Source organism: Garra rufa, chromosome 4 (assembly GCF_049309525.1).
Source record: "Garra rufa chromosome 4, GarRuf1.0, whole genome shotgun sequence".
NCBI classification, from domain to species: Eukaryota; Metazoa; Chordata; class Actinopteri; order Cypriniformes; family Cyprinidae; genus Garra; species Garra rufa.
In genome coordinates this window covers 26,468,033-26,484,294 of record NC_133364.1, presented here as the reverse complement: position 1 = coordinate 26,484,294, position 16,262 = coordinate 26,468,033, and the positions used below count along the sequence as shown (strand labels likewise).

Genomic DNA, 16,262 nt, shown 5'->3' with positions numbered 1-16,262 from the left:
AAAAATGTATTTGCGAGTTTATATCTTATAATTCTGACTTTATAACTCACAATTGCGGGTTTATATTACGCAATTCTGAAAAAAAAATTATTTGCGAGTTTATATCTTATAATTCTGACTTTATAACTCGCAATTGAGGGTTTATATTACGCAATTCTGAAAAAAAAAAATTTATTTGCGAGTTTATATCTTATAATTCTGACTTTATAACTCGCAATTGCGGGTTTATATTACGCAATTCTGAAAAAAAAAATGTATTTGCGAGTTTATATCTTATAATTCTGACTTTATAACTCGCAATTGCGGGTTTATATTACGCAATTCTGAAAAAAAAAATATTTGCGAGTTTATATCTTATAATTCTGACTTTATAACTCGCAATTGCGGGTTTATATTACGCAATTCTGAAAAAAAAATATTTGCGAGTTTATATCTTATAATTCTGACTTTATAACTCGCAATTGCGGGTTTATATTATGCAATTCTGAAAAAAAAATGTATTTGCGAGTTTATATCTTATAATTCTGACTTTATAACTCGCAATTGCGGGTTTATATTACGCAATTCTGAAAAAAATAATATTTGCGAGTTTCTATCTTATAATTCTGACTTTATAACTCGCAATTGCGGGTTTATATTACGCAATTCTGAAAAAAATAATATTTGCGAGTTTCTATCTTATAATTCTGACTTTATAACTCGCAATTGCGGGTTTATATTACGCAATTCTGAAAAAAATAATATTTGCGAGTTTCTATCTTATAATTCTGACTTTATAACTCGCAATTGTCAGTTTATATCATACCATTTTTACTTTATTTCTCAGAATTGCAAGTTTTTATTTTGCAATTCTACATTTCTCACAATTGTGTTCATATCATGCAGTTGCATGTTATAAAGTTAGAACTGAAAGATATAAAAACTCACAATTCTAAGAAATAGTCACAATTGCAAGATATAAACACAATTCTGAGAAACAAGGTTAGACTTGCGATTTATCTCATAATTCTTACTTTATTTCTCAGAATTGCAAGTTTATATCACGCAATTCTACTAAAAAAAGTCAAATTTGCAAGTTTGTATCACAATTGTGAGAAAAAAATCTGAATTGTGAGATAAAAAAGTTGCAATTAGCATTTTTTTTTATTATTATTCAGTGAAGCAAACAGGCTTCCATAAAATCGGAATGACTTAAAAAGAAAACCTACCATGATGTATAAATTGTTTTCATCAACAAAATGCACAAAATAATTAAAATAATAATAATAATTTAAAAAAGACTTGCCTGAGATCCATTCAAATCAACTTGTGTTCATTAAGGACCTAATTATATCATATTTTTAAATGTTGGAATATTTTTATATCAATTAGGGGCTGGCAGAAGGACTACAGACATGACAAGAAACGAGGTTCTGATGTCTACTGCTGGTTTATCCATAACAATGGAAAAGGCTTCATTGATGGCAGTTACACCAGCTATATCCTGCCTCAGCTGGACAGCTTCCTGAGCGCTCTCTGAGAGCATGAGTGTGACAGCTAGCTTAGAACACTTGCTAAAAGAGAAAAAGAGGCTAGATTAGTAGAAATCTGTTATTTTATAAAAGCAATAAGCAGCAAAGAAAACCTAAACATTGCCATTAAAAAAAAAGTTTTTAATACTACAAGAAAATATATACAAAACATAGGAAAATAGTTCTGTACATCAACCAACTGAACTGAAATTGCTTAATAATTAAAGCCAATTCATTTAATTATGTCTTGAGTGTTTGCAGTAAAACATTTTATACAGAAATCGAATTTTAATCATATGCAACCATTTTTAATGACAACAGATAACAATAAACAAATAAACACAATAAAAACCATTGGTCATTTTGTTCCATTATGTAAATCAGATCATTCAAGAGTCTTTATTATGCACTCTGACACAGTAGAGGCACCGTGAAGAAGATGAAAATCAGGCCAATTTAGAGAAGTCCTCATATGCAATTCCCTCCACTGTCTTTCCTTTCATCCGACCCTAAACCGAGCCAAAAAAAAACATGCTTTAGATGAGTGTCTCTCAATCTTGGAGAACAGTTGTACTGGTTAATATAGTTCACTTTCAGAACAAAAATTTACAGATAATGTAACCCCCTCCAAGATGTTTATGTCTTTCTTTCTTTCTTTGGTCATAAAAAAATAGTTTTTTTTTTAGGCAAACATTTTAGGATTTCTCTCCATATAATGGACTTCTACGGTGCCCCCGAGTTTGAACTTCCAAAATGCAGCTTCAAAGGACTCTAAACGATCACAGCCAAGGAAGAAGGGTCTTGTCTAGCGAAACAATGGGTTATTTTCTAAAAACATTTACAACTTAAATACTTTTTAATCTCTAACACTCGTCTTGATGAGGTGGACAACACAAGCAGGAGGTTAAAAAGTATTTAAATTGTATTTTTTAAATAAAATAACCCATTGTTCCGCTAGATAAGACCCTTCTTTCCTCGGCTGTGATCCTTTAGAGCCCTTTGAAGCTGCATTTTGGACGTTCAAACTTGGGGGCACCATAGAAGTCCATTATATGGAGAGAAATCCTGAAACGTTTTCCTCAAAAAACATAATTTCCTTACGACTGAAGACAGAAAGACATGAACATCTTGGATGGCAAGGGGGTGAGTACATTATCTGTAAATTTTTGTTCTGAAAGTGAACTACTCCTTTAATAGAAACATCAAAAGAACAGAATTTATTCGAAGTATTATTTTGGTTTATAAAGACACTCATTTTTTAACAGTTGGAGGCATCCTTGAATTAACAGACATTGAATAAAAGCTACTAAATCCTATTTTGATTTCATAAGGTGCAGTGACAATTTTCAGAGTGAACTTACCGAGTCTAACATGAGTGTAGCAGAGAATTTATGCTCATTTATGCCTTCCAGGATGGCCTCTGTGTCTTTATATTGGCCATTCACGATCAAAACTCGCTTACCTAAGAGAAAATGAGAGATTAGATTGAGAATTTCTTCGAAAAATCCTATTTTTGTGTTACACAGGGGAAAAAAGTAACAGGGTAATACCAGGAGCTGGAATGACTGTCTCCAAATGACTCTGGTCCAGTTTGAGTTTGTCTCCAGAGTCCACCATCTTCACCACAGCTGTGTATTTATTCTGCACCTCCTGTAAAATCACAAACATGCACAGTATCACTGTAGAAAACATGTTAGCACTCTGTTTGGATGAGAACAGTCCTATACTGACAGTGCTTTAGTTACCCGAATGATTGCTTTCTTCTTGTAATACTTCTCTCCCAGTTTCTTAGTTATCACTTTGACTACAATGTTTGCTTGGATCCAGTTATCAGATCTTACAGATTTCTTCTTCTGTTCCTCCATCTGGAAGACACACAAAGGGAATGTTCTGGGTGAATCAGGTTCATTAAAGGGATAGTGCACCCAAAAATGAAAATTATCCCATGATTTACTCAACCTCAAGCCATCCTAGGTGTATAGGACTTTCTGCTTTCAGACGAATACAGTCGGAGTTATATTAAACAATGTCCTGGCTCTTCCAAGCTTTATAATGGCAGTGAATGGCTGTTGAGATTTTGAAGTCCAATAAAGTTCGTCCATCCATCATAAAAAGTACTCCACACGGCTCCAGGAGGTTAATAAAGGCCTTCTGAAGCAAAGTGATGCATTTGTGTAAGAAAAACATGAACCAGTGAGAATATAGTAGTTTTGCGAGAATCAAGTTTTGTTTACAACAAAGGAAAACCAGTCGTCTCTTGGCTTATATTAAAATCCTCTGTCATTTTTCTTTACAAAACCTCATTTTGTACTTGTACTTTTGTACCCTACGCCTACATCCTATGTCACCCGCTTAAATGCCACTCTCTCGTGAACGCGCATACAATAGTTAGCGGAAGCTAGAAATGATGGTTTATAAAGTTTTAAATATGGATATTTTTCTTACACGACCACATCGATTACCTTCAGAAGGCCTTTATTAACCCTCCGGAACCATGTGGAGTACTTTTTATGCCATTTTATTCTCAACAGCCATTCACTGCTATTATAAAGCTTAGAAGAGCCAGGACATTTTTTTTTATAACAATACAACTCTGATTGTATTCATCTAAAAGAAGCAAGTCATATACACCTAGGATGGCTTGAGGGTGAGTAAATCATGGGGTAATTATCATTTTTGGGGAACTATCGCTTTAAAAAAATGTGTGATTTGTGCATTCAAAAGAAAAACATTAACGAAGAACGTGCCTCCATTATCTCATCCAGAGCAGATTTCTTTTTCTTGTCCTTAGAATCTCCGCTGTGGGAAGACTCTTTCCTTTTTGCAGAAGCTGCAGCTTTGAGGGCACTAGGACCCAAAGTTGTGCTATAGAAATTAAACAGATATTAAACAGTTATTGTCAAATCCGTCACCCAAACTATAGCCATAATGCTTTATAAGACTTTTAAGGTGTGTTCACACTTGTCATGTTTGGTTTGATCAAAAGGAACTCGATTGCTCTGTTAGTGCGGTTCATTTGAGTAAGTGTGAATGCTGCCATTCGAACCCTGGTGCGCACCGAACTAGTTTCAGTCCGCTTTCAAACTAAATCTGTTGCGGTTCGAATTAAATATAAATGCAACACAGACCAAATACATCTAAACGAACCAAAAACAAGAAGTATGCGTTATGCAACATGATTTCATGAGGGGAACAAGCGGTGTATCCTAAACAAAATTTGCAAAGAGCAAACGTGGAGCAACGAGGAGGTAAAGTGCCTTTTATGAGCTCTTTGTGAGTTTGCAGGTGGTGAAAATAAAATCATATACACGCAACAATGAGCGTGCTTAGTCCAGCAGACGGCATTCGGTGTAGTCAACTTAAATCGGCTTTAAGTTGGACACACCTTTTTCTTTAGTTTGGAGTGTTTGTCCAAACAAACGTCACTCAACTCGACCAATCAAATTGTGAACGTATCACTATGCCTTTAGGTTTGATATCTTTAGGTTCGCTGTCAAAAATGCCAGTGTGAACACTGGATCAAGACCAATTGAAAAAAAAAAAAAACCGAACTACAAGTGTGAACACACCTTTAGACTGGTTATACCTTGTTTTGGAAGGTCCTGCTAAAGCAATGTCTAAGTTAAAAGCCACTTTCTCATCTTCCTTCTCTCGCTTCAGTTCTGTGAACACTGGCTCCTCCTGTAGATACACGGACAATGACATTTTGAACAGGAAAAATAAAAAAAATAAAAATTTTAAACACACAAACACACCTCCGGCTCCTTGCCTTCCCGGCCACGGCGAACTTGTTCTTCGATGAATTTTGCGCTGCGTTCTTCATCGTCCATATCCTGTTTCTTCTTCCTCTCTAGCTCCTCCTGTCTGCGGATCGTCTCTGGATCACGATCAATGTACTGGACGTACCAGCCTTTGGGTGTCTCATCCACTTTGCAAAAACCTGTACAGACAATCTAAATGAAACATGTACAATACTGTGCAAAGGTCATCAAGGATGCATTTATTTTGATCCAAAATACAGTAATTTTGCGAAATATTATTGTCATTGTAATATATTTTAAAAATGTAATTTATGCCTGTGATGCAAAGCTGAATTTTTAGCTTCATAACTCCAGTCTTCAGTGTCACATGATCCTTCAGAAGCAATTCTAATATGCTGATTTGAAACATTTGTGCCATTTAATATTTTTTTGTGGAAATCACAGTGCTTTTTTAGAATTATTTGATGAATATAAAGTTATTTAAAATATATTTTTGGTAATGTAAAAAGTTTCCCTGTCACTTTTGATCAATTTAATGCATCCTTGCTAAAGAAAATGATTCTTACTGACCCCAATTCGTTTATTTTTTATTTTTTACTTGCCTTCTCTCCCAAGCCATTTGGTGAAGTCAGTAAGAGTCTCCCACTGAGTAGAGTTCATGTGAACGTGTTCCCGATTACTGATGTATTCATTATACACAATGTTATTGTGAACTCGCTTAGTCCCTGCAAAAATGAACACAGACTCTCTTAGCCAACAATATTAGAATAAATGAATAAATACTGGTTAATAATTAAAAACAGCAATAACTTACCAAAACGTCTTCGGAGCAGCTCTAAGAAGTCACTTTTGAACTCCCTATAAAATCAGAATTTGAAATCACATTTCATCTCAAGACAGATGGACCTGGATTTAGATATATAGTGTGTGTTGACTTACTCTGAGAAGTAGCTCATGAACTGGTTAGGGTTCTCCGAAGCTAACAGCAGCTGTCTCTGATGAGACTCAGACATGCAGTGACATTTAAACCCGTTCTGCAATCAAAAGAGATCAAGTTAGCTAATGACTCGCTAGGTTTTGAAACAACCTACGCTACCAGTCAAAAGTTTTTGAACAGAAATATTTGTAATGTTTTTTTGTCTAAAAATGCTAAAAATTCAGCTTTGAAATCACAGGAATAGAATAAATAACATTTTTAAATATATTTAAATAGAAAACTGTTGTTTTAAATAGTCAAAATATATCAAAATTGTAACATTTTTGCTGCACTTTGGATCAAATAAATGCAAGTTTGGTGAGCAGAAGAGACTACTTTAAAAAAACACTACAAATCTTACTGTTCAAAAACTTTTCACTGGTAGTGTGTGTTGCTCAAAATCATGTCAAGATAGACTCAGTGTCCATGTCTTGCCCAAAAAATGCTGTGTAAACAGACTGGAATTGAGACAAACACAATGATGCCCAACACAGTCGTAGCCTGTAAAGCACAAACATGATGACAAGGCAGCTTACTTGGTTTTAAGACAGGTTATGATGTTCAAATATGCTGTTTAGTTGGTATTTTACCAGGTTTACATATATTCATTTAGCATTTACTATGAGATGTATTTTGAAAAACATCATCCTAAATAGACAACACATTACATTTTAAGACACAACCAATGATTTAAGACCTAACCCTTGCCTGTGATGCCCCAAAATGCTGTCTACATTGGTTTTAATATACACTACCAGTCAAAAGTTTTTGAACAGTAAGATTTGTAATGATTTTTTTTTAAAGAAGTCTCTTCTGCTCACTAAGCCTGCATTTATTTGTTCCAAATTACAGCAATTAAAAGTACAATTTTGAAATATTTTTACTATTTAAAATAACTGCTCTCTATTTGAATAGTTTTTTTAATGAATGGATTAATTTAATATAAAAAGCTTTTGTAACATTATACACCATACCATTCAAAAGCTTGGCGTCAATTATAGAAATTAAAACTTTTATTTAGCGAGAATGGTTTAAACTGATCAAAAAGTGATGATAAAATCATTTATAATGTTACAAAAGATTTCTATTTCAGATAAATGCTGTTCGTCTGACCTTTCTCTGAAAAAAAAAATCTGTTTTCAACATACTATTAATAATAATAATAATAAATATTTTTGAGCAGCAAATCAGATTAGAATGATTTCTGAAGGATCATTTAACTGGAATAATGATGCTAAAAATTCTGCTTTGAAATCACAGGAATAAAAAAACATTTGAAAATATATTTAAATATAAAGCAGTTATTTTAAATAGTAAATATATTTCAATTTAGCTCTACTTTAGATCACATAAATACAGGCTTGGTGAGCAGAAGAGACTTATTTATAAATACAAAATCTTACTTTTTTGATTTTTGACTGGTAGTGTAGTTTATAGTTTATATTTGCATTTAATATAGCATATTTTAAGGCTCAAAACATTATAATTAAACATGCTATCTAAAAAGACAGCTAAAGTTTTGTGACACAGTCTGATATCCATTAATTCCGCATAGAAATACGGGAAATATGCAGTACTTTTATTCATATCTACAATTGAATCATTAAAAATCATAAGCGAATGAATTAATACATGCGGTTTAAGTGTTACTGAAAAACAAGGCACACGTTCACAGAAACTTACTTCATCTCTACATTGCTTCTGACACATTTGGCAGTACCACCGCAGTTTTTGAAGGCCTTTGGCTTTGATTCTATTTCCAATCGCTTTGGGACTTAGAAAATCTGCTTTCCCCATTTTAACTACTCAAAAAAATCAAAATATATTAAAAAGGAAAAACAGTTCCAGTGTCTCAACACTTCTCACTCTCCCTTGCGCCGTGACGCGATCCGTCGCTTTGCTAACCTGCGTATTTCGTCACTAATTCGTGTGTTCCTGTAATATCGCGAGATTGTGATGATTAAGTCTTCCAGCGCTTTATTTGCGCCTGCGCAGACCGGCGGCTCTGACCTTCATTGAAGTGAACATGTTCGCCAGGACCAGCGCGGCGGTGTTCCTCCCACAATGGTAAGACTTTATAGATTTCTTTTGAATATGTAACATTCTGGGAATATGTATTTAATGTACGTTTATAAGTAATGAAACTAAAATGCGTCAGTTGGTCAATGAAATGAGGATACGGTGGAGCAAGGACGTGCTGATCTTTAGGCCGCAGTGTGTCCGTTTAAGCGGATGACAGACCGCGGATTGACATTTCCATGTTTATTAATGCTTGTTTAATAACAATATGCTGCAATATCCACATATTTGATCAAATTATGTTCTTGAGTTTTGAGCTGTTTGTATGCAAACCGTCACGCAATGACGTAAATACCAGTGTGGGTTTCTATGGTATGCATTGCTTTCAATGTAATTTCAATTGATTATCACATTTATTGATGCGTCATTGCTCTGAGAGTTATTATAATGCATTTATTTGTGGTTAAGATTAACCTCTTAAAACATCTCTTGCAGTGGGCAGGTCAGGAACATGGCTACCTTGAAGGACAGTAAGTAAAGTTTCCTTTTGCTTTATTAAAGGTCATCTAATATTCATGTCTTTACAAATGTAGTTAATGTACTTAAATGTGTTTGTATCTTGCTGGTGTTTGTTTTGCAGTCATGTCATTGTACATAACAGACAGTTGTATGAAGTTTCTGACCAGTGTTTTTTCCTTTCACCAGTCACCGTTCGGTTGAAGTCCATCAAGAACATCCAGAAGATCACCAAATCCATGAAGATGGTGGCAGCAGCAAAGTATTCCAGAGCTGAGAGATCCCTGAAGCCCGCCCGGGTCTATGGCACTGGCGCTATGGGTATGCAGCATATTCATATAATTTTTCACAAAATTAAGATTATAGTGCACAGATATTACGATATCTATGGAAGCCTGTTTCCGCCACTGAATAAAAAAAAAAAAAAGGAAATTCTGACTTTTTTTCTCACAATTGTGAGTTCACATCTCGCAATTCAGTCTTTGACAAAACTTGAAATTCTGACTTTTTTTTTCTCAGAATTATGAGATATAAACTCACAATTGCGAGTTAAAAAGTCAGGATTGCGAGACATAAGCTCACAATTCTGACTTTTTTTTTTTTCTCAGAATTGCATGATATGAACTAGCAATTGCAAGTTATAAAGTCAAAATTGCAAAATTTCAACTCATAATTTGAGAAACAAAGTCAGAATTGCAAGATAAAAATGCACAATTCTGACTTTTTTTCTCTGAATTGCAAGACAAACTGGCAATTGCGAGAAATAAAGTCAGAATTGCAAGATATAAACTCACAGTTCTGATGTTTTTTTTTTTTTATGAGAATTGCGAGTTTGTCTCACAATTCTGACTTTTTCACAGAATTGTTAGTTTATAACTTAGAATTGTTTATAACATTACAATTGTGACTATCTCGCAATTCTGACTTTATAACTCGCGATTGAAAGTTTATATCTCACAATTCTTAGACAAAAATTAAAATTGCGAGTTTGTATCATGCAATTCTGAGAAAAACATCATAATTGTGAGATAAAAAGTCGCAGTTACGAGTTATAAAGTCAGAATTGCAAGATATAACTTTTTCAATACTCATAAATTGCGATATATAAACTCACAATTCTAACTCGGAATTGTCTATCATATTACAATTGTGACTTTAGATCTCGCAATTCTGACTTTATAACTTGAAATTACAAGTTTGTATTTCATAATTCTGACTTTAAAACATGCAATTGCGGGTTTATATCTCACAATTCTGAGACAAAAAGTCAGAATTGTGAGTTTGTATTAGGGGTGCAACGGTTCAACTTACTCACGGTTCGGTTTGTATTACGGTTTTAGAGTCACGGTTTCGGTACATGTGCCATGTTAAGTATAGTATAGTAAAAAACTACTGTCAAATAAAAATAAAGAAGAATAATCTAACTACAAGCAACAGCACAAATAAATACAGTTGAGTAAAGATACAAATAAAATAAACATTTTTATGTAGGTCTAACATTAGTTTTTAGGTACAGAAACTGAAAAAATAATCAAATGTAAAAAAGCATTGCATATTTTACAATATAAATTAAAGCTTAATCTTTATTAACATTACAAAAGCTATTCTGCTAGGATACTTACCAAGATGGGCATTTTGACAATTTGTGTGAATTTGTCCATTCAAACTCAATACTTAAAAGAGAGCTTAATATTTGCGCGCGTTCTGAGGTGCGGGTTTGCGCGCTTCGGATGAGAGCACACACAGATGTTCTCACTGCACGCGAACTCGCGTCTTATGGCTCGTAAATGTTTAAACTGACAAAGCTTAAAAAACATTAGCTTAAATAAAGATAGCAATGTGTGCTGTTCGGGTCTTACCTACACACGCGTGCTATCAGCACCTGTAAGATGACGGAATCACTGATTGCTCATATTCCAGTATACGGCACTCGCATTGAACAAAAATGGTTTGTCCACGTTGTAATGTATTGGGAAGCCAGAATGCGCATCCATCAACAGAAACATACACTTGTATAACCCTGTTTGTTTTACATGTTGTTACTTAAAACAAATCATTTTACAGATGCGTTGTCAGATTTAAGTTGAACCGCGGTCCTAGTGCGTACCGAACCGTGTGTGGAGATCCGTACGGTTAAATTTTTTACCGAGAACCGTTGCACCCTTAGTTTGTATCATGCATTTCTGAGAAAAACAAACAAAAAAAGTTGCAATTCCCTTTTTTTAAATTTTTTTTTGTTCAGTGGTGGAAACGGGCTTTCATATCCATTTAGAACATCTTGTGAATGTTATTTTTTCATGTCATTGTTGTTTAGCACTCTATGAGAAGGCTGAGATCAAGGCTCCGGAAGACAAGAACAAGCACTTGATCATTGGTGTGTCATCTGACCGTGGTCTCTGCGGTGCCATCCACAGCAGTGTGGCCAAAGCCATGAAGAGTGAGATCGCCAAGCTATCTAGCGCTGGCAAAGAGGTCATGATTGTCAATATCGGTGACAAACTCAGAGGTCTGCTCTACAGGTATATATCTCTCTCAGTTTGTCTTTGTTGTTCTCATTGAATAATTTTCGCAATGTTCTTTGCTTTAATCTTTTCCTCTGCTTCTGTGACCATCAGGACCCATGGCAAACACATCCTGATCAACTGTAAGGAGGTGGGCCGCAAACCCCCTACTTTTACTGATGCTTCTGTCATTGCCACAGAGCTGCTGGACTCCGGCTATGAGTTTGACCAGGGATCCGTTGTATACAACAGATTTAGGTTTGATTATATAATGCACATTGTTATATACCAAACATTAAACCAAATATAGATTTTGATGCTGATTTGTGTCTTCTGCAGGTCTGTGATTTCATATAAGACAGATGAGAAACCTCTGTTTTCCATTGACACTGTTGCAAGCTCAGGTATCATTTAGTTGTTAGGCTGGATGACACTAATCGTTCCTGACACTAATCGCAATGTAATAACTGAATCATTTGTCATGTGTTTTGTTCAGAAAACATGGGCATCTATGATGACATCGATGCTGATGTCCTGAGGAACTATCAGGAGTTTGCTCTGGTCAACATCATCTACTTTGGGCTGAAGGAGTCCACCACCAGTGAGCAGAGCGCTAGGATGACTGCTATGGACAGCGCCAGCAAGAATGCTTGTGAGTCATTTTATACGTCGTCATCCTTTCAGTTTTGAAAAGACTATGATGACCAGCTTCCTATATTCCTCGCAGAAGTGTAATCGTCACTAATATTATCGCTTTGCAATCATGTCTCTTTTTTCCTCTTCATTAGCTGAGATAATTGACAAGCTGACTCTGACCTTCAACCGAACCCGCCAGGCTGTCATCACTAAGGAGCTCATTGAGATCATTTCTGGAGCCGCTGCTCTGTAAGATGTTTTTCCCCTTTTTTGCCTGTCTTTTACCCTCATTATAACCATTGCATGCCATCTGTCTGTCTTATTGATTCGTTAATTCATTCTCTGTATTGGGTTATGGTTTAACCTTTTCTAATGCACTGTTCTGTTACATCAAAATTATGTTTTTTTTTTTAGTTTTATGAACTCATTTCTTTCATGTGTCATTTTTGCACCTTTAATTTAACCCACATTAATTCAATTTCCGTCTTTCCCTCACTGACCTTCCATAATATGCATGTTCACCGTTCACAGAAACTGAGGCAGGACTGAGGTAACGTTCTGCAGCAGACCGTAGGATTTGTTGTTTGATTATAAAAAAAGGTGTTTTGTTGTGTGTGGGGGGTTCTTTTAGTGGGTTTAGTTAATTTCTACTAGAGAAAGTTATTTGAGTAAAAGAGCTTTACTTTTTCGTTAGAGAATGACATGCTGACTTATAGTTTTATTGGTTAGACCTTAGACATATCCTTTATGCAAGGATGTTAAAGGGATAGTTCATCCAAAAATGAAAATTCTGTCATTAACTACTCACTTTGATATCGTTTCAAACCTGTAAGACTTTTGTGCATCTTCATAACACAAATTAGGATATTTTTGATGAAATCTGAGAGCTTTCTGACCCTGCATAGACAGCAACGCAACTGACACGTTCAAGGCCCAGAAAGGTTGTAAGGACATTGTTAAAATGGTCCATGTGACATCAGTGGTTCAACCATAATTTAATGAAGCTACGAGAATACTTTTTGTGCGTACAAAACACAAAAATAGTGACTTTATTCAAACATAGTCTTCTCTTCTGTGTCATTTTTGTTTTCTTTGTGCACACAATTTTTGTACCTTGATAATATTACAGTTGAACCACTGATGTCACATGGGCAGTGTTGGGTAACGAAAAAAAAGTAATCCACTACTAATTACTTCTTTAATTTTATTTTAAAAAGTAATCAGATTACTAACTAAATTACTTTGAAGTTTACTTTATCAAACCTAAAAAAATTGAAACTCGTAGTTCTTTCAGAAATTTAAAGTATTTTATTTGTGTACACTTGCAAAATCGACAACAACACATTGTGCTTTTGTAAAGTAAAGCAACAACAGAGTGGACTTTCTGCCGTCTTGGTCTCCTTGAACTTTAATATTGAAAATGTGCCATTTAAAAGGAACGGAAACTCAGCGAATACCTGACAAACTTGTCAGCATTAACTAGCTGGACTTTTCCCAAACTATAATTTCCCAAACTAACATTTTTAAATATAATAGGCAACCTTTCATTGCATCTAAGTTTTGTACAACTCATCTGCATTTTAGCTCACATTCCCTGGTGATTTATTAAAGGGCATACTGATGCGCAAAACATTATTTTATAATGCATTTTACTTCATATTTCTTTGTAACTTAATGTAATTTTATTGACATTAGTAACTTATCAAATTACATGAATTTAAAATGTAACGCATTACATTACTGCATTATCAGGAAAAGTAATTAGAATACACACAATTTAAATTCTATCATTAATTACCCTCATGTCATTCCAAACTCGTAAGACCTTCATTCATCTTCGGAACACAAATTAGAATATGTATGATGAAATCTGAGAGCTTTCTGACCCTGCATAGACAGCAATGCAACTGACACGTTCAAAGCCTAGAAAGGTAGTAAGAACGTTGTCCATGTGGTTCAACCGTAATTTTATGAAGCTATGAGAATATTTTTTTGTGTGCAAAGAAAACGAAAATATTGACTTATTCTACAATTTCTTCTTTTCTGTGTCGGTCCTCGACGCACGTTCACAGGAGTACCACAACATCGTTATTTTTGTTTTCTTTGCGCACAGAGTATTCTAGCTTCATAAATTAGTTAAACCACTGATGTCACATGGGCAGTGTTAGGTAAGTTACTAAAAAAAAATCCAAGTTACTATTTACTTTAAAATTGTAATTTGAAATTTAAAATGCAACTAGATTAGTAATTATTTTTAAGTTACTTTCAAGTTAGCAAATCTAAAAAGTGCAGTACAATGTGAAACTCATAGTTCTTTCGTAATTTAATATTGACTGAGAAATTACGCAAGTATCAAAACAAAAAAGCAACTTGAACAACAGCTAAAAGAACTTAATGTTCTGTCATTTTTAATTGTACAGACGAGTAATGCATTGGTTAAAACTGTAAAAAGTCTACTTTTATTTGTATACACTCGCAATATTAACAAAACATTGTGCTTTTATAAAACAAACAGGGCGCACTTTGTCGTTTCGGTCTCCTTGAACGTCTTTTTTTTAAAAATGCACCACAAAAATGAATAAACTCAGCAAGTACTTGACAGATTTGTATGCATTTACTATACTTTTCCCAAACTACAGTAGTCAACATTTGAAGTGGATCAAAACCTTTCATCAAAGTTATACTGAAACCAAAGCAATACCTGCTCTTTTCTCTTCTTTGAACTTTTTTTAATTCTCTTCAAATGTTGACTACTGTATAATGCCAGACTAAAATATGTGAAATGTCGTTCCAAAGGTGTAAGACCTTCGTTTATCTTCGGAACACAAATTAAGGAATTTGTGATGAAATCCGAGAGCTTTCTGACCCTGCATAGACCGCAACACAACTGACATGTGCAAGAGCCAGAAAGGTAGCAAGAACATCAAAAAAATAGTCCATGTGACATTAGTGGTTCAACCGTGAAGTCATAAAGCTGCAAGAATAATGTTTGGGCGCAAAGAAAACAAAAAATAATGACTTTATTCAACAATTTCTTCTTTTTTGTGTCAGTCTTCGATGCACGTTTTTGAGAATACCACGACGCGTGTGTGGTGCGGTTGAAGCAGGATGTAGAAAGTGCTAAAGTTGTTAATTTTGTTTTCTTTGCACACAAAATATTCTCGTAGACCTTATGGTTGTTGCATGGACTATTTTAACTATGTCCTTACTACCTTTCTAGGCCTTGAAAGTGGCAGTTGCCTTGCTGTCTACGCAGGGTCAGAAAGCTCTCGGATTTCACCCAAAATATCGTACCGGTTTTGAACGAGTAATTAATGACAATTTGAATTTTTGGGTGAACTGTCCTTTTAATTTAAATGCTGCTTTCATATATCAGAGGCCAGAAACATATTCTATATGTTCACACCAACACAAATGTTTGTTGCAACAATTCATGTGCAATTTTTTATTTTTTTGTTCAGATCAATGAAATGGCAAATTCATGCATTAACAGCTGTGTGTTCAAATGTGAAATTATCGCAACAAATCTTTGCACTCAACATTTGTCTTGGTGTGAACAGGCCTTTAGAGTGTTTAGAAGGTACTAAATGTTTCTTTGTTTTTTCCTCATTACAGATAAAGAGGATTCCTGGGATGTTTCAGTGTGGTTCTGGCTCACATGCTCTCCAGTTTCGTCACCTGGTGTAGAATTCATAAATATATATGTGCTTCTGTTTATACAATAATGAGACAAAATAAACCTCTTACAGAGAAATGCCATCCATTTGACTTCTCAAGTCTATTTCTAGTGCATGTCCTAATCAGCTTTGATGTCCTCCTAAAAAAATAAAAAGCAAGTTTCCCGACTCGTGCTTGTTTTCCATTGGAATTAAAGCTTGTGAACTCTTCTTTGAAGCCACTGGGTTGGCTACGCTCAGAGGTTATCAATACACGGAGCATTTGAAGAAGAAGTCTGCCAAAACAGAACACAAGGTCAATCCTTCCAATAAACCCTCTCTGGCGTTTACGTATTTTGCTTAAAGCTGTATTAAGTTACTCTGAACTGATTACTGATAAACCCAATTGACTTAACGGCATCCTTATTGTTCCTTCTTATAATTGCCAATCAAAACAAGTTTAGCCTCCTTGTTATCCATTTGAAACTCAAGCCCGGCCAGCCACCACAGTATCAGATTAAATGATCGAGCCGCGGTGTTGGGTGTCTGTATCCATGAAAGGGTGAATTTGGGGGTCACTGATTGTAGAAGAGGGTCTGATCTATTAAAGTAATGGGCAAGTAGAAAGTTTGACCATATGGGTCACTCATACATTATTTAATCAGCTGCCACTGGAGCTCAGATTC

At 34.9% G+C, this 16,262-nt stretch overlaps 3 protein-coding genes across 6 annotated transcripts in view; 2 read left to right on the top strand and 1 right to left on the bottom strand.

Annotated features, from left to right (window-relative positions):
• The window catches only part of LOC141333783 (inter-alpha-trypsin inhibitor heavy chain H2-like), a 68,232-nt gene extending 66,681 nt beyond the window's left edge, over positions 1–1,551 (top strand). For both annotated transcript variants that reach the window (XM_073838920.1, XM_073838919.1), the window contains exon 20: positions 1,372–1,551. In XM_073838920.1, coding sequence (XP_073695021.1) covers positions 1,372–1,519 — 148 coding nt within the window. In that variant the 3' untranslated portion in view covers positions 1,520–1,551. The remainder of the gene's footprint in view (positions 1–1,371) is intronic.
• An 86-nt stretch (positions 1,552–1,637) lies between these two features.
• LOC141333784 (DNA/RNA-binding protein KIN17-like) lies at positions 1,638–8,131 on the bottom strand. The gene is made up of 11 exons (XM_073838921.1): positions 7,932–8,131; positions 6,212–6,306; positions 6,087–6,130; positions 5,875–5,997; positions 5,267–5,451; positions 5,098–5,192; positions 4,259–4,376; positions 3,257–3,376; positions 3,062–3,161; positions 2,873–2,973; positions 1,638–2,020 (listed from the first exon to the last, which is right to left on the bottom strand). Exons 1-11 carry the CDS (start codon positions 8,043–8,045, stop codon positions 1,958–1,960), a joined length of 1,158 nt encoding a protein of 385 aa, XP_073695022.1. The 5' UTR covers positions 8,046–8,131; the 3' UTR covers positions 1,638–1,957.
• An 83-nt stretch (positions 8,132–8,214) lies between these two features.
• On the top strand, positions 8,215–15,765 carry LOC141333782 (ATP synthase subunit gamma, mitochondrial-like). Of its 3 annotated transcripts, XM_073838915.1 has the most exons (10): positions 8,215–8,315; positions 8,763–8,797; positions 8,973–9,104; positions 11,098–11,302; positions 11,399–11,542; positions 11,624–11,688; positions 11,781–11,936; positions 12,073–12,169; positions 12,452–12,470; positions 15,536–15,765. In XM_073838915.1, the coding sequence occupies exons 1-9, from the start codon at positions 8,275–8,277 to the stop codon at positions 12,456–12,458; spliced, it is 882 nt and encodes a 293-aa protein (XP_073695016.1). In that variant the 5' UTR covers positions 8,215–8,274; the 3' UTR covers positions 12,459–12,470; positions 15,536–15,765. The 3 variants fall into 3 exon arrangements, with proteins under 3 accessions (XP_073695016.1, XP_073695017.1, XP_073695018.1); XM_073838916.1 differs by lacking the exon at positions 12,452–12,470; XM_073838917.1 differs by lacking the exons at positions 12,452–12,470; positions 15,536–15,765 and having other exon boundaries at positions 12,073–12,173.
• The last annotated feature ends 497 nt before the right edge of the window (positions 15,766–16,262 follow it).